We start from the raw sequence: 18866 nt of genomic DNA on the forward strand, positions 1-18866 counted from the left end.
ACTTACACATATTAGACATATACAGTACACTCACATACAGTACACTTATATACAGTACACTAACACTTACTAATATATGTAAGTGTACTATATGTGAGTGTACTGTATATAAGTGTACTGTATGTTAGGTTACTGTATGAGTGTACTGTATGTAAGTGTACTGTATGTTAGTTTACTATATGAGTGTACTGTATGTAAGTGTACCGAATATGTCTAATATACGTAAGTGTACTATATGTGAGTGTACTGTATATAAGTGCACTGTATGTTAGTTTACTGTATGAGTGTACTGTATGTAGATAGATAGATAGTTACTTTATTAATCCCAAGTGGAATTTCCCTTACTAACATACAGTACACTCACATATAGTACACTTACATATATTAGACATATTCAGTACACTTACATACAGTACACTCATATAGTAAACTAATATACAGTATACTTACATACAGTATAGTACGCTTTCATATGACACTTACATTAAGAACATTTATAAACAGTACACTTACATACAGTACACTTACAGTGCCTTGCAAAAGTATTGACCTCCCCTTGGCGTATTTCTTTTTTGTTGCCTTACAACCTGGAATTAAAATTGATTTTTTTTTTTTTTTTGGGGGGGAGGAGGGGTTGTATCATTTGATTTACACAACATGCCTACCACTTTGAAGATGCAAAATATGTTTTATTGTGAAACAAACAAGAAATAAGACAAAAAAACAGAAAACTTGAGCGTGCATAACTATTCACCCCCCCAAAGTCAATACTTTGTAGAGCCCCCTTTTGCAGCAATTACAGCTGCAAGTCTCTTGGGGTATGTATCTATAAGCTTGGCACATCTAGCCACTGGGATTTTTGCCCATTCTTCAAGGCAAAACTGCTCCAGCTCCTTCAAGTTGGATGGGTCCCACTGGTGTACAGCAATCTTTAAGTCATACCACAGATTCTCAATTGGATTGAGGTCTGGGCTTTGACTAGGCCATTCCAAGACATTTAAATGTTTCCCCTTAAACCACTCGAGTGTTGCTTTAGCAGTATGCTTAGGGTCATTGTCCTGCTGGAAGGTGAACCTCTGTCCCAGTCTCAAATCTCTGGAAGACTGAAACAGGTTTCCCTCAAGAATTTCCCTGTATTTAGCGCCATCCATCATTCCTTCAATTCTGACCAGTTTCCCAGTCCCTGCCGATGAAAAACATCCCCACAGCATGATGCTGCCACCACCATGCTTCACTGTGGGGATGGTGTTCTCGGGGTGATGAGAGGTGTTGGGTTTGCACCAGACATAGCGTTTTCCTTGATGGCCAAAAAGCTCAATTTTAGTCTCATCTGACCAGAGTACCTTCTTCCATATGTTTGGGGAGTCTCCCACATGCATTTTGGCGAACACCAAACGTGTTTGCTTATTTTTTTCTTTAAGCAATGGCTTTTTTCTCGCCACTCTTCCGTAAAGCCCAGCTCTGTGGAGTGTACGGCTTAAAGTGGTCCTATGGACAGAAACTCCAATCTCCGCTGTGGAGCTTTGCAGCTCCTTCAGGGTTATCTTTGGTCTCTTTGTTGCCTCTCTGATTAATGCCCTCCTTGCCTGGTCCGTGAGTTTTGGTGGGTGACCCTCTCTTGCCAGATTTGTTGTGGTGCCATATTCTTTCCATTTTTAATAATGGCTTTAATGGTGCTCCGTGGGATGTTCAAAGTTTTGGATATTTTTTTATAACCCAACCCTGATCTGTACTTCTCCACAACTTTGTCCCTGACCTGTTTGGAGAGCTCCTTGGTCTTCATGGTGCCCCTTGCTTAGTGGTGTTGTAGACTCTGGGGCCTTTCAGAACAGGTGTATATATATATATATATATATATATATATATATATATATTGAGATCATGTGACACTTAGATTGCACACAGGTGGACTTTATTTAACTAATTACGTGACTTCTGAAGGTAATTGGTTGCACCAGATCTTATTTAGAGGCTTAATAGCAAAGGGGGTGAATACATATGCACGCACCACTTTTCCGTTATTTATTTTTTAGAATTTTTTTGAAACAAGTTATTTTTTTTTCATTTCACTTCACCAATTTGGACTATTTTGTGTATGTCCATTACATGAAATCCAAATAAAGATCAATTTTAATTCCAAGTTGTAAGGCAACGAAATAGGAAAAACGCCAAGGGGGGTCAATACTTTTGCAAGGCACTGTACATTCAGTACGCTCATAGACTACACTCACTTATAGTACACTTACATACAGTACACTTATATACAGTACACTTATATACAGTACACTCACATATAATACACTTTCGTATATGACACATACAGTACATTTAAATACAGTACACTTCTATAGAGTAAATTAACATACAGTACACATATACAGTACACTTACAGGTAGTACACTTATATACAGAACATTAACATACAGTGCACTTAAATACGGTACACTTACATACAGTACACTTACATATAGTACACATATACAGTACATTAACATAGAGTACACTTATAGAGATACAGATAGAAAGATAGATAGATGAATCATAGATAGATAGATAGATAGATAGATAGATAGATAGATAGATAGATAGATAGATAGATAGATAGATAGATAGTCATCAGTCATCAGTCATCAGACACTTTGTTTCAGTCAGAGACACTATGTTTCAGTCATCGGACACTCTGTTTCAGTCATCAGACACTTTATGTTTCAGTCATCAGACACTATGTTTCAGTCAACAGACACTTTATGTTTCAGTCATCGGACACTCAATGTTTCAGTCATCGGACACTTTATGTTTCAGTCATCGGACGCTTTGTTTCAGTCATCAGACACTTTTTATGTTTCAGTAATCAGACACTTTATTTTCAGTCATCAGACACGATGTTTCAGTCATCAGACACTATGTTTCAGTCATCAGATACTATGTTTCAGTAACAAGACACTTTGTTTCAGTGAACAGACACTTTGTTTTAGTCATTAGACACTTTATGTTTCAGTCATCCGACACTTTTTATGTTTCAGTAATCAGACACTTTATTTTCAGTCATCAGACACTATTTTTCAGTCATCAGACACTATATTTCAGTAATAAAACACTTTATGTTTCAGTCATCAGACACTTTATGTTTCAGTCAGAGACACTACGTTTCAGTCAACAGACACTTTATGTTTCAGTCAGGGACACTTTATATTTCACTCATCAGACACATTGTTTCAGTCAACAGACACTTTATGTTTCAGTCATTAGACACTTTGTTTCAGTCATCAGACACTTTGCTTCAGTCATCAGATACTTTATGTTTCAGTCAGAGAAACTTTATGCTTCAGTCAGTAGACACTATGTTTCAGTAATAAAACACTTTGTTTCAGTCAACAGACACTTTGTTTCAGTCAGCAAACAATTTGTTTTTGTCATCAGACACTTTATGTTTCAGTCATCAGACACTTTATGTTTAAGTCAGAGACACTACGTTTCAGTCAACAGACACTTTATGTTTCAGTCAGAGGCACTTTATGTTTCACTCATCAGACACTTTGTTTCAGTCAACAGACACTTTATGTTTCAGTCATTAGACACTTTGTTTCAGTCATCAGACACTTTGCTTCAGTCATCAGATACTTTATGTTTCAGTCAGAGAAACTTTATGCTTCAGTCAGCAGACACTATGTTTCAGTAATAAAACACTTTGTTTCAGTCAACAGACACTTTGTTTCAGTCAGCAAACAATTTGTTTTTGTCATCAGACACTTTATGTTTCAGTCATCAGACACTTTATGTTTAAGTCAGAGACACTACGTTTCAGTCAACAGACACTTTATGTTTCAGTCAGAGGCACTTTATGTTTCACTCATCAGACACTTTGTTTCAGTCAACAGACACTTTATGTTTCAGTCATTAGACACTTTGTTTCAGTCATCAGACACTTTGCTTCAGTCATCAGATACTTTATGTTTCAGTCAGAGAAACTTTATGCTTCAGTCAGCAGACACTATGTTTCAGTAATCAGACACTTTATTTTCAGTCATCAGACACTTTATGTTTCAGTCAACAGACACTATGTTTCAATCATCAGACACTGTTTCAGTCATCAGACACTATGTTTCAATCATCAGACACTTTGTTTCAGTCATCAGACACTTTGTTTCAGTAATCAGACACTTTATGTTTCAGTCGTCAGACACTTTATTTTTTACTCATCAGACACTTTGTTTCAGTCATCAGACACTTTATGTTTCAGTCAACAGACACTTTATGTTTCAGTCATCAGACACGATGTTTCAGTCATCAGACACTATGTTTCAGTCATCAGATACTATGTTTCAGTAACAAGACACTTTGTTTCAGTCAACAGACACTTTGTTTTAGTCATTAGACACTTTATGTTTCAGTCATCAGACACTTTATTTTCAGTCATCCGACACTTTTTATGTTTCAGTAATCAGACACTTTATTTTCAGTCATCAGACACGATGTTTCAGTCATCAGACACTATGTTTCAGTCATCAGATACTATGTTTCAGTAACAAGACACTTTGTTTCAGTCAACAGACACTTTGTTTTAGTCATTAGACACTTTATGTTTCAGTCATCAGACACTTTATTTTCAGTCATCCGACACTTTTTATGTTTCAGTAATCAGACACTATTTTTCAGTCATCAGACACTATATTTCAGTAATAAAACACTTTATGTTTCAGTCATCAGACACTTTATGTTTCAGTCAGAGACACTACGTTTCAGTCAACAGACACTTTATGTTTCAGTCAGGGACACTTTATATTTCACTCATCAGACACATTGTTTCAGTCAACAGACACTTTATGTTTCAGTCATTAGACACTTTGTTTCAGTCATCCGACACTTTGCTTCAGTCATCAGATACTTTATGTTTCAGTCAGAGAAACTTTATGCTTCAGTCAGCAGACACTATGTTTCAGTAATAAAACACTTTGTTTCAGTCAACAGACACTTTGTTTCAGTCAGCAAACAATTTGTTTTTGTCATCAGACACTTTATGTTTCAGTCATCAGACACTTTATGTTTCAGTCAGAGACACTACGTTTCAGTCATCAGACACTATGTTTCAGTAATAAAACACTATGTTTCAGTCAACAGACACTGTTTCAGTCATCAGACACTATGTTTCAGTCATCAGACACTTTATGTTTCAGTCATCAGACACTTTGTTTCAGTCAGCAAACAATTTGTTTTTGTCATCAGACACTTTATGTTTCAGTCATCAGACACTTTATGTTTCAGTCAGAGACACTTTGTTTCAGTCAACAGACACTTTATGTTTCAGTCATTAGACACTTTGTTTCAGTCATCAGATACTTTATGTTTCAGTCAGAGAAACTTTATGCTTCAGTCAGCAGACACTATGTTTCAGTAATCAGACACTTTATTTTCAGTCATCAGACACTTTGTTTGTCAACAGACACTTTGTTTGTCATCTGACACTATGTTTCAATCATCAGACACTGTTTCAGTCATCAGACACTATGTTTCAATCATCAGACACTTTGTTTCAGTCATCAGACACTTTGTTTCAGTAATCAGACACTTTATGTTTCAGTCAGAGACACTATGTTTCAGTCATCAGACACTTCAGACTTCAGAGACACTTCATGTTTTCGACTAATTGTTTCTTTAGAATATATTTTTCCCACAACAACCATTTTAATGCATACAGATATAAATGTTTCATATAATATATATATATTATAGAATATACACACATAAATATCATATATAAACATCGAACAAAAAGTTTGGAAATTTGTGTTTGGTAGATTATTTCTCTGTTGTAACAATGCTTCTTGGCAATAAATTGTATACCGTTGGAAAGCCTGTTAATTTCCCTTTTAAATGATGCCCCATTTGTAAGAAACATGCATTTGCGGGATGAGCAGCACAACTGAGTATGTGGGTTTCGCCCATTAAAAATTAGCTGATAGAGTAACATCTTTTGGTGGAGGCAGTGTGATGGTGTGGGGCAGCATCTCCATCACTGGAAAAACTAGGCTTGTCTTCATTGGAGGCAATCTCAATGCAGAGAGATATTGAGATGAGATTCTGCTACTAGTGGCAATCCCATTTCTCCACAGTCTGGGACCGAACTCCATCCTCCACGATAACAACGCTCGCCCCCACAGAGCGGGTTTATCAGACTACCTCCAGAATTTGGGAGTAGAGAGAATTGAATGGCCTGCCAACAGTCCTGACCTCAACCCAACTGAACACTTGTGGGATCAGCTTGGACGTGCTGTTCGTGCTAGCGTGACCAAGACAACCACGTTGGCTGACGTGCTACAAATCCTGCTTGAGGAGTGGAATGCTGTCTCACAGCAGAGTGACCAGGCTGGTGACCAGTATGAGGAGGAGGAGGTGCCAGGCTGGTGACCAGTATGAGGAGGAGGAGGTGCCAGGCTAGTGACCAGCGTGAGGAGGAGGAGGTGCCAGGCTGGTGACCAGCGTGAGGAGGAGGTGCCAGGCTGATGACCAGCGTGAGGAGGAGGTGCCAGGCTGGTGACCAGCATGAGGAGGAGGAGGTGCCAGGCTGGTGACCAGCATGGGGAGGAGGAGGTGCCAGGCTGGTGACCAGCGTGAGGAGGAAGTGCCAGGCTGTTGTGGTTCTTCCACATGCTACTGAGGCTCCTGACTGTTTGTTAAATGAATAAATTGTAAAATTGCCAATACTGTATGTCTTGTTTCTTCCTTGTTACTGATATACTTCAATCATCCAATCCACCAAACCAGAGTCAATAGCAACAGCAGATTAAGCTGTTTGGCAGTGGCAGAGAAGATTTGGCAAATTTTTCATGGGCGCAACCCATATACTCAGCTGTGCTGCTCATCCCACAAATGCATGTTCCTTACAAATGGGGCACCATTTAAAAGGGAAATTAACAGGCTTTCCAACAGTATACAATGTATTGCCAAGAAGCATTGTTACAACAGAGAAATAATCTACCAAACACAAATTTCCGAACTTTTTGTTCATTGTTTATATACATACACATATATTATATATAGTATTATAAATACATTTTATATATATATATATATATATATATATATATATATATATATGTAAGTGTTTTATCATCTGACTTTGTATGTTTTCACAGTCTCATTCTAAATGAGTGTTTCTGATACCATAATAACGCGGAGCTCTGTGTGTGTGAGAGCAGCGCCCTCTGCTGGAGGCGATGTTTTCGCCCTCCTCCTCCAGATCCTCCGGGCCGCCCCTGTCCTGGAACAAACGGGATTAAACAGCAGCAGGAGCTGGCAGTCCTGAGGACCGGATGGAGACAGCCTTTCTGCCCTGAATACTGTCTCCACCCTCCGGTTCACCGAGGACATCTCAGGGAATACGCTTCCCTCCCGTTTCTCCCGTGTTTCCCGGTGTGTGACGGCTGTCCGGTAACGAGCTGTGCACAGAATGAGGACCGGCCTCGGTGTCATTCAGCAGCCTAAGCCTGTCCGTGTGGGGCTCTGTGGCCTCGGTTCTTTCACCAGCTAACCGAATCTGTTCGGACTGAAGCTGTCCGGTCCTACCGGCATGCAGACGGATGTGTTCACCGGCTCACACCGGCTGTCCTTCGGTCTGACTGGAACAATGAGAGAAGGAGCTCCGCGGCGGATCGACACGCTTCCTGCTGCGGTCTCAGAGATCCGGGAACACACGGCGGTACTCGGGCTCTTCTAGAAGACCACCGGGTCCGGTTCGGGGTGTCAGGGTGGGAGCAGACGTTATGATGAAGCGTCGGGGTGATCTGTCACCTGGACCGGAGGTTCACACAGACATGACATGCAGCAGGAAGAAGAGGAAGCGCAGTAAAGATTGTAGATTTTAAAGGTTTACTGCAGAGACCTGGACCTTCAGAGACCTGGACCTGCAGAGACCTGGACCATGGACACGGAGGTCCACACCCCGCCAGGTGCTGCTGTGTGTCTCTAACGGCTCCGTGGATCAGGTGCACCAGGGGGATGTGTGCTTCATGCAGACTTTAACCCGTCCGGTACACCACAGAGAGAAGGACCAGCAGCCCAGCAGGTAAGGAGCCCAGTTGACCCGGTCCTGGTGTCCCGCTGTAGGTTCACGGTCCAGTGATATGTGTGTCGGTCCTGTTTGCTGCATGCCTCGTGAGTGTGACGCAGTGTTGTGCGGACTGACTGATAGGCTGCTGGTCCATCAGCTGCAGGCCGCTCCGACACCAGCTCCTCTAACATGGGTTGGTGTGTGAGGCCCTGGTGGAGGAACCGGGTCTGCGAGCGGGGAGCTTTAATCCTCCGCATTCCTGCAGCGGACTATCCCCATCAGACGTGCAGCTCCCGGGAGGAGACCTGACGGAGACCAGCAGTCAAAGAGCAGCTCATCCTCGGAGCATGTCTCCGCCTCCCTCCGACATCCAACTGCTGTTGCTACCCAGTTACTGGCGGATACTCAGCCCTCACCGCCAACCAACATCCAGCTCCACCAAGCCCCTCCCCCCGACACACGGCGACTCCTACAAACACACAAACTACAGACACACAACCTCCTACAGACACACAACCTCCTACAGACACACAACTCCTACAGAAACACAACTCCTATAGACACAAACTACAGACACACAACTCCTCCTTCAGACACAACTCCTACACACAAACTACAGACACATAACTCCTACAGACACAAACTAAAGACACACAGCTCCTCCTACATAAACACAACTCCTACAGACACACAACCTCCTACAGACACAACCTACAGATACACAACTCCAACACATCTCCTCCTACATACACACAAACTACAGACACACAACTTCCTACAGAAACAACCTACAGACACAACTCCTCCTACACATGCACAAACTAGATACACAACCTCCTACAGACACACAACTCCTACAGACACACAACTCCCACAAACATAACCTGCAGACACACAACTCCTACAGACATACAAACTACTGACAACTCATCCTTCAGACACACATCTCCTCCTACATACACACAAACTACAGACACACCACTTCCTACAGAAACAACCTACAGACACACAACTCCTACACATGCACAAACTAGACACACAACTCTTACAGACACACAACTCCTACACATGCACAAACTAGACACACAACTCCTACAGACACACAACTCCCACAAACACAACCTACAGACACACATCTCCTCCTACAGACACACAAACTACAGACACACAACTCCCACAAACAACCTGCAGACACACAACTCCTACAGACATACAAACTACTGACAACTCCTCCTTCAGGCACAAAACTCTTCCTGCAGACACAACTCATCCTTCAGACACACATCTCCTCCCACATACACGCAAACTACAGACACACCACTTCCTACAGAAACAACCTACAGACACACAACTCCTACACATGCACAAACTAGACACACAACCTCCAACAGACACACAACTCCTACAGACACAGAAACTACAGGCACAGCTCCTACAGACAAAAACTAAACACACAACTCCTACAAACACACAACCTACAGACACACATCTCCTACAGACACACAAACTACAGACACACAACTCCTCCTACAGACACAAACTACAGACACAAAACCTACAGACACAACTCCTCCTACAGACACACAAACTATAGACACAGAACTACTACAAACACACAACTTCTAAAGACACACAAACTAGACACAACTCCTACAAACACACAACTCCTCCTACAGACACAAAACTTACAGACACACAACCTCCTACAGACACACAACCTACAGACACATAACTCCTCCTTCAGATAAACAAACTACAGACACACAACTACTACAGAAACACAACTCCTATAGACACAAACTACATACACACAACTCCTCCTTCAGACACAACTCCTACACACAAACTACAGACACATAACTCCTACAGACACAAACTAACGACACACAGCTCCTCCTACCTAAACACAACTCCTGCAGACACAACTTCCTACAAGCACACAACCTACAGACACACAACCTCCTACAGACACAACCTACAGATACACAACTCCTACTACAGACACACAACTCCTACAGACACACAACCTACAGACACAACTCCTACAGACACAACCTCCTAAAAACACAACCTACAGACACACAACTCTTCCTACAGACAAACTACAGACGAACAACTCCTACAGACACAAAACCTACAGACACAGGAGTCCTACAAACACAACCTACAGAGACACAACTCCTACAGACATACAAACTACTGACAACTCCTCCTTCAGGCACTAAACTCTTCCTACAGACACAAACTACAGACACACAACTTGCAGACACAACTCCTCCTACAGACATACAACCTACAGACACAACTCATCCTTCAGACACACATCTCCTCCTACATACACACAACTTCCTACAGAAACAACCTACAGACACAACTCCTCCTACACATGCACAAACTAGATACACAACCTCCTACAGACACACAACTCCTACAGACACACAACCCCTACAAACACACAACCCCTACAAACACACAAACTACAGACACAACTCCTACAAACACACAACTCCTCCTACAGACACAAAACTTACAGACACACAACCTCCTACAGACACACAACCTACAGACACATAACTCCTCCTTCAGATAAACAAACTAGACACACAACTCCTCCTACAGACACAAACTACAGACACACAACTACTACAAAAACACAGCTCTTCCTACAGACACACAAACTACAGACGAGCAAAACCTACAGACACAACTCCTACAAACACAACCTACAGACACACAGCTCTTACAGACATACAAACTACAGACAGAACTCCTCCTTCAGGCACACAACTCTTCCTACAGACACAAACTACAGACACACAACTTACAGACACAACTCCTCCTACAGACACACAACTCCTACAAACACAACCTACAGACACAGCTCCTACAAGCACACAACTTACAGACACACAACTCCTACAAACACACAACCTGCAGACACACAACTCCTCTTACACATGCACAAACTAGACACACAACCTCCTACAGACACACAACCTACAGACACACATCTCCTCCTATAGACACACAAACTACAGACACATAACTCCCACAAACACAACCTACAGACACACAACTCCTACAGACATACAAACTACAGACACAACTCCTCCTTCAGGCACAAAACTCTTCCTACAGACACAAACTGCAGACACACAACTTACAGACACAACTCATCCTTCAGACACACATCTCCTCCTACAGACACACAACTCATCCTGTAGACACAACTCTTCCAGACACAGAACTCCTCCTACAGACACACAACTCCAACAAATATATATATATATTGTATTTTATTACATATTATTATTTAATAATACATACTGGACCGGTTATGCCTGAATACGTGTCCACCCCTGACAGGGAGGACTGGTAGTTAATGGTCCCATCAGTTTGAACATGGTAGTTAATGGTCGCAAATTTTTAAACATGGTAGTTAATGGTCCCATCGGTTTGAACATGGTAGTTAATGGTCCCATCGGTTTGAACATGGTAGTTAATGGTCTTATCGGTTTGGACATGGTAGTTAATGGTCCCATCATTTTGAACATGGTAGTTAATGGTCCCATCAGTTTGAACATGGTAGTTAATGGTCTTATCGGTTTGAACATGGTAGTTAATGGTCCCATCAGTTTGAACATGGTAGTTAATGGTCCCATCAGTTTAAACATGGTAGTTAATGGTCCCATCGGTTTGAACATGGTAGTTAATGGTCTTATCGGTTTGGACATGGTAGTTAATGGTCCCATCATTTTGAACATGGTAGTTAATGGTCCCATCAGTTTGAACATGGTAGTTAATGGTCTTATCGGTTTGAACATGGTAGCTAATGGTCCCATCAGTTTGAACATGGTAGTTAATGGTCCCATCGGTTTGAATATGGTAGTTAATGGTCCCATCGGTTTACAAAACGGCCACTGGGTTCATTATTGGTCTTCTGGTCTGTGCTGTTTAAAAAGCTGCAGTCATCTGAGACTGATGAATGACAACAGATTTGTCCACTAAACTTTGATTCAACCAAAACTATGTCCATAGAAGGTTTAAGGTTTCCTCATTAAAGCTGACGAAGCTAATAAACAGCAAGAATAAATAAAGATTGAACGCGTGTTTCTGTGTCTTTGCTCTGAGGTGGTAAAACTGTCCTGGATGACTGAAAATATTTATCACCATCAAACTTTGGAATCTTTCTTCTCTGGTTGTTTTCAGGCTCCAGGAGAAGATCTCGAGGTGAAAAGAAATAATCCACCAACAGAGGGACCGTGGCCGAAATGGGGCGATGTTCCTGTTGCTTGTGAACTGTGGAAAGGAAGCAACCACGAGGACGAAGAAACAGCCAGCCGACGGAGGAGGAGGAGAGGGGGTGTGGGTGGGGGGGGGCATTCGGGATGGCGAATGGAAACGAGAGCAGCGAGGGTCCTGGGGGGCCGATGGCGGCGGTGGTGTCCACTGCAGGAGGACTGGTAGCAGAGAGTTCTTCCTCTGCTGTGTCCATCTACGTGAAGCTGCTGCTACTGGGTCTGATCATCGTTGTCAGCCTGCTAGGGAACCTTCTGGTGTCTCTGCTGGTGCTACGCGACCAGGCTCTGCACAAGGCACCCTACTACTTCCTGCTTGACCTCTGCCTGGCCGACACCATTCGCTCAGCCATCTGCTTCCCCTTCGTGCTGGTGTCCATAAAGAACGGCTCGGCCTGGACCTACAGCGTGCTGAGCTGTAAAGTGGTGGCCTTCATGGCGGTGCTCTTCTGCTTCCACGCCGCCTTCATGCTCTTCTGTATCAGCGTGACTCGCTACATGGCCATCGCGCACCACCGCTTCTACTCCAAGCGCATGACGTTCTGGACCTGCGTGGCCGTGGTGTGCATGGTGTGGACGCTGTCCGTGGCCATGGCGTTCCCGCCGGTTTTTGACGTGGGCACCTACAAATTCATCCGAGAGGAGGACCAGTGCATTTTTGAGCATCGCTACTTCAAAGCCAACGATACGCTGGGCTTCATGCTAATGCTAGCTGTGCTCATCGTGGCCACACACGTCGTCTACATGAAGTTACTTCTGTTCGAGTACAAACACCGCAAGATGAAGCCGGTCCAGATGGTGCCGGCTATTAGTCAGAGCTGGACCTTTCATGGACCGGGGGCTACAGGCCAAGCGGCAGCCAACTGGATTGCGGGCTTTGGGAGGGGTCCGATGCCGCCCACCCTCCTGGGAATCCGGCAGAACTTGCACACCCAGAACCGGCGCCTGTTGGGTATGGAGGAGTTCAGAGCAGAGAAGCAGCTGGGCCGGATGTTCTACGTGATCACCCTGCTGTTCCTGCTACTCTGGTCTCCATACATCGTGGCCTGCTATTGGAGGGTGTTCGTCAAGGCGTGCACCATCCCACACCGGTACCTGTCCACCACGGTGTGGATGAGCTTCGCCCAGGCGGGGGTCAACCCCGTCGTCTGCTTCCTCCTCAACAAAGACTTGAAGAAAGGACTCCTCTCCCACCTACCAGCCCGCTGCAGGACTAAACCTCATCTGCCACGAGAGCCTTACTGTGTCATGTAACCACAGCTGATGATCGGGGTGAGGGGGGGGGGGACGTGGGGGAGTGGATATTTGTATTTGTGTCTGCTTGAGTCTTTGTGGCATTGAGGGTGTCGGTCAGTGAGTGTAGTGGAACAAACGGAGTATGAACCATCGAACAACTCAACCGCTTTTAAAAACAAGAGAAAAATATGCAAGAAACCAGTCAGACAGTAAACAGAACCAGTCAGTCACAACCAGTCAGTCAGAATCAGTCAGTCAGAATCAGTCAGTCACAACCAGTCACAACCAGTCAGTTAGAACCAGTCACAACCAGTCAGTCAGAATCAGTCAGCCACAACCAGTCACAACCAGTCAGTTAGAACCAGTCACAACCAGTCAGTCAGAATCAGTCATCCACAACCAGTCAGTTAGAACTAGTCAGTTAGAACCAGTCACAACCAGTCAGTCAGAATCAGTCAGTCACAACCAGTCAGTTAGAACCAGTCACAACCAGTTAGAACCAGTCACAACCAGTCAGTTAGGACCAGTCAGTCACAACCAGTCAGTTAGAACCAGTCACAACCAGTCAGTTAGAACCAGTCAGTTAGAACCAGTCAGTCAGAACCCGTCAGTCAGAACCAGTCAGTTAAAACCAGTCAGTCAGAACCAGCCAGAACCAGTCTGTGTAATGTTGGTACCTTGTCCAGTTCCAGTGTAAACAGGGTTTCCTGTCTCCATGTCTGTCAGTGAGGAAGATAAAACTGTGATGTTCCTCCAAAACCTTGTCTGGTTGTTTCTCCTTCATGCAACACAAAACCTTCTTCTGCTCACCAAAAACTGACTGACTCCTGTGTTCTGTGACCCATCAGGGTTCTGGTGGTACCTGGTACCACACGTCCTGATGTTAGAGCAGGTAACTTAGTGTAACCCTGTAGATTCAGTGAGGAGGGACTGAATCCAAATGAACTGCAGGAGTTAAATCATTAGATGAAGTCAACATTTTAACTTTCTGTCCCACATATTAAAAAGTTCCATTTCATCCTGATGATTGTAAACAGTTCAACTTCTCCAGTTAAAGGCAGCTCAGATAAATGTGGTCAAATACCGCTGTTTGATGGAGTCCAGGTGAAGTCTTCATCAGTCCTGTGGTGATGGTTATCACTGAAGGGGGGCGCACTTCCACTGCTTTATATATGACACTGCCACTGCTTTATATATGAAACTTCCACTACTTTATATATGACACTTCCACTGCTTTATATATGACACTTCCACTGCTTTATATATGACACTTCCATTGCTATATATGACACTTCCACTGCTTTATATATGAAACTTCCACTGCTTTATATATGACACTTCCACTGCTATATATGACACTTCCACTGCTTTATATATGAAACTTCCACTGCTTTATATATGACACTTCCACTGCTATATATGACACTTCCACTGCTTTATATATGACACTTCCACTGCTATATATGACACTTCCACTGTTTTATATATGACACTTCCACTGCTTTATATATGACACTTCCACTGCTTTGACTGAGAATTTGTCGACACCAAGAGCGCGTTAACGGCTCGTAGCGTGTGAAGCTGATGATTTGGCATTAAATAACTAAATCAGAGCACTGCCCCTTTTTTAGGGAGTTTCCTGTCTGTCTGTGTCGTGTGTGTTTTAGTTTCAGATGTTGAATATTTTGGTAAAATACACACAAGACAACAGGAAGTACTTCATCTTCATAACAACATGTAGGAGTCATTATTCAGTTGTTCTGGGATACTGAAACGAATGTCACCTTGTTTTCACACTGAATACACTACTTTAACATTTAACTGGACATTTTATATTCATTCACTACTTTTTTTAATGAATATAATTAATTTTTATTTAAATTTATCAATGTTTTTTTTAACGTAAAATGTCTGAGTTGAATTAACAAATGAAACAATAAAATTCAGTTGTACAATAACAAAATATAGAAGGCTCCACCAGAGGGTGCTGTGCAACAGCTATCGTTGAGGTTGCTGCTCTGCTGAACTGTGGTGGCATGAAGGTGGAGGGTGAAGAAAGGTGTTTTTACTCAGTCTGAAAAATTTGTGGTGTGACAAACTGCAGCAATTAGCGCACATGTTCATACTGTCTTTTAGTTTTTCAGTTGCAGTCAGCAGAAGTGATGCACAGAGAGTCATAGTTACTGTTGGTAACATCAGTTGTGTGCTCCAGACAGATGCACAAAATGATGAACAGATGCTTGTTGATGCTAGCAATCAGTTCCAGGTTTTCCACATTAGATCTCATCAATAAAGAGTCTGATTAGTAACGAGGTCAGTCGGAACCACAGAGGAGAGAAAATCTGCACCGCTCCATATCAGCAGGATCACACTGTGGAACACTCTTTTCTGTCCTGCAGACTTTATAATCATGAAATATGGACTCAGATCAGTTTAGGTTTACCTCAGCAGCTGTCTGCTTGGTTGCTGCCATCGATGTAATGAGACAGAACAGTGTGACAGTCATAACCCACAGTGACACCTCCTTTCGCTATGTGTCGGATGCATTCAGACAACAATAGTTAATGGGTGAATCCCAGAACCAATCACCTCACCTCTCTCAACAATCTATTTTTACTTCACAGAAAGTTGGAAGCAATAGATTCATTATTTTGTATTCAGCGATCCATCTGGTTATACTCTCCGGGTGCATCATACTTTATATGGAAGGTTTGAAAGGGGAAACTAGTTCATATTTAAAAATCAAAGATTGTAACTCCACACTGTAAATAGTCAAGAATATGTGTGTTGTTCTTTGAGGCTTGAATATTAGCCTAGTTGTATGTACAACCTCGTTTCCAAAAAAAGTTTGGACTTTGTGTAAAATGTAAATAAAAACAGAATGCAATGATTTGCAAATCACATAAACCCAAATTTAATCAAAATTAGACCAAAGACAACATTTCAAATGTTGAAACGTAGGAAATGTATTGTTCTATGAAATATAGATGCTTATTTTTAATTCAATGCCTGCAACAGGCCTCTAAAAAGTTGTGACAGGATCAACAAAAGACTGGAAAAGTTGTGTAAAGATAAAAAAAAAAAAACACCTGGTGGAACATCTGACAACTAATGAGGTTACCATGGCAACAGATCAATAACATGATTGGGTATAAAAGATGATTTCAGAGAGGCAGAGTCTCAGCAGTGAAGATGGGGAGAGGTTCACCACTCTGAAAGACTGTGTTGGAAAATAGTTCAACAATCTAAGAATAATGTTCCTCAACATAAAACTACAAAGAATTAGTGGATTTCATCGTCTACAGTTCATAATATCATTAAAAGATTCAGAGAATCTGGAGAAATCTCTGAACACAAGGGACAAGGCTGGAAACCAATATTGGATGGTGGTGATCTTCGGGCCCTCAGGCAGCACTGCATTAAAAACACACTATTCTGGAATGGAAATCACTGCATGGGCTCAGGAACACTTGTGAAAACCATCGTCTGTGAACACAGTTCATCGCTGCGTCCACAAATGCAGGTTAAAACTCTCTCCCTCTCTCCCCATCTTCACTGCTGAGACTCCACCTCTCTGAAATCATCTTTTTATACCCAATCATGTTACTGATCTGTTGCCATGGTTATCTGATTAGTTGTCAGATGTTCTAGCAGGTGGTTTTTTTTTTTTTTTTTTTTTTTATCTTTAGGTAGGTAGGTAGGTATTTACTTTATTAATCCCTGAGGGGAAATTTTTGTATTTATATTTATACAACTTTTCCAGTCTTTTGTTGATCCTGTCACAACTTTTTAGAGACATGTTGTTGCCATCAAATTCAGATATTTTATATAAAACAATGACATTTCTCAGTTTCAACATATGATATGTTGTCTTTGGTCTATTTTCAATTAAATATGAGTTTATGTGATTGGCAAATAATTCAATTCAGTTTTTATTTACATTTTATACAAAGTCTAACTTTCTTGGAAACGGGGATGTGGTGGTGGGGCATGGTTTGGCTCAGCTGCAGGAGGGACTGATTGGGGGAGCAGTTCAGGGAACGGTGCCTGGAAGATGTTTAATTAGCCCCAGCTGAATCAAATCCCTGATTGTCCCTGTCTTCTCCTTAAAAACCCAAGCAGCAGGACACCAGGTCTCTCACTCCGAGGGACATGGAACAGAAGGCTGGCTGCGGACAAGTCGTGTGGCATGTGCTCAAATGCCTGGCAGGAGAGCACAAGAGTTCAAAGTTATTGTTTGTGTGGAATAAACAAGTTGGAAAATTGTACTTTGGTGGATTGTTGTGTTCGGCCGAGAGAATATATATATGATAATAATATTTAAATGTAATAGAGAGAGAGGATGAATTATTGGGTTATTGGATGGATTCTCTTGAAATTTGGTTCAGCATGACTTGCAATAACCTTGTGATCCTTTCAGTCTTCACGTAACGTCATTATTGAATAAAGACTTCAGTTCAGTATAATTCATGAATTATCTGCAGAGCTGAAGACAGCAGTACTTCTTAGATAGACCTGCAAACAGCCACTGACTTGTAATCAGGTTTGGAGCTGAATTTAAAGTTAAGAATTTCACTGAGTACATTTTCTCAGTGGACTTTTTGACTTCAGGATGGCTTGTTACTGAATCACATTTCCATTCCTAAACCAAAACAAATTCATACATGGAAATGCGGCTTTTGCCTTTAAATTAATCTTCATCTGTACAGTTCAGTGTCTCATCTTATTCTCCTGTAGCTGGTGATTGTCCACGCCGTGTGTCATGTCAGATAAAGTGATCACTGTGACTTTGTAGCATGAAATCAGGTGAACAGCAGGGATGAATAACGTAGAGGCAGATATGACCAAACAGACGCAGTGAAGGAGACGGATCAGGTTTCCTCATATCATCACCAGGCTGATGATGTATGTCGATGAACAGAGGATCTCTACAGGACGTATACTGTTCTGCACCCAACATTAAAGAAAAAAAACCCCCAAAAAACTAAATTCTTCATATGAAAAAAGAGTTTATTTGTCTTTAACAGGCCACATGCAGTTACAGTAAGTAGTTGTTTCAGTCTGTAATGGACTTCACTATAAAGCTGACAAACTGTTTGTCACTTCAAATGGAGAAACACACGAGATATTCATTCATGCAAAGTCATACTTCTCCAAACTCTTTGTTTGCATCTTCAGTTCCAACATCAGAATCCAGCATGTGTCCAAGGAAACTGTCCGACTACCCTGGTAGGAAATAATAAACATAAAGAGAAGCTAGTGTTGTTACATAAAACCGGAAAGCA

The 18866-nt window shown here is 42.1% G+C and overlaps 1 protein-coding gene and 1 long non-coding RNA gene across 2 annotated transcripts; both read left to right on the top strand.

Annotated features, from left to right (window-relative positions):
- The first annotated feature begins 7269 nt into the window (after positions 1-7269).
- LOC138192076 (uncharacterized) lies at positions 7270-12346 on the top strand. The gene is made up of 2 exons (XR_011177771.1): positions 7270-8062; positions 12257-12346. It is a non-coding gene; the product is annotated as an uncharacterized lncRNA (long non-coding RNA).
- Positions 12347-12412: 66 nt separating this feature from the next.
- LOC138192075 (probable G-protein coupled receptor 173) lies at positions 12413-14340 on the top strand. Its single transcript, XM_069139250.1, has one exon. The coding sequence runs from the start codon at positions 12436-12438 to the stop codon at positions 13597-13599; it is 1164 nt and encodes a 387-aa protein (XP_068995351.1). The 5' UTR covers positions 12413-12435; the 3' UTR covers positions 13600-14340.
- Positions 14341-18866: the final 4526 nt, after the last annotated feature.

This window comes from Embiotoca jacksoni, unplaced genomic scaffold (genome assembly GCF_022577435.1).
Source record: "Embiotoca jacksoni isolate LCO1_2020_lvr unplaced genomic scaffold, fEmbJac1.0.p SCAF_80, whole genome shotgun sequence".
In the NCBI taxonomy this organism is placed as follows: domain Eukaryota; kingdom Metazoa; phylum Chordata; class Actinopteri; family Embiotocidae; genus Embiotoca; species Embiotoca jacksoni.

Coding starts and splice junctions, on each gene's coding strand:
- LOC138192075 (XM_069139250.1), top strand. CDS start 12,436: ATGGCGAATGGAAACGAGAGCAGCGAGGGTCCTGGGGGGCCGATGGCG.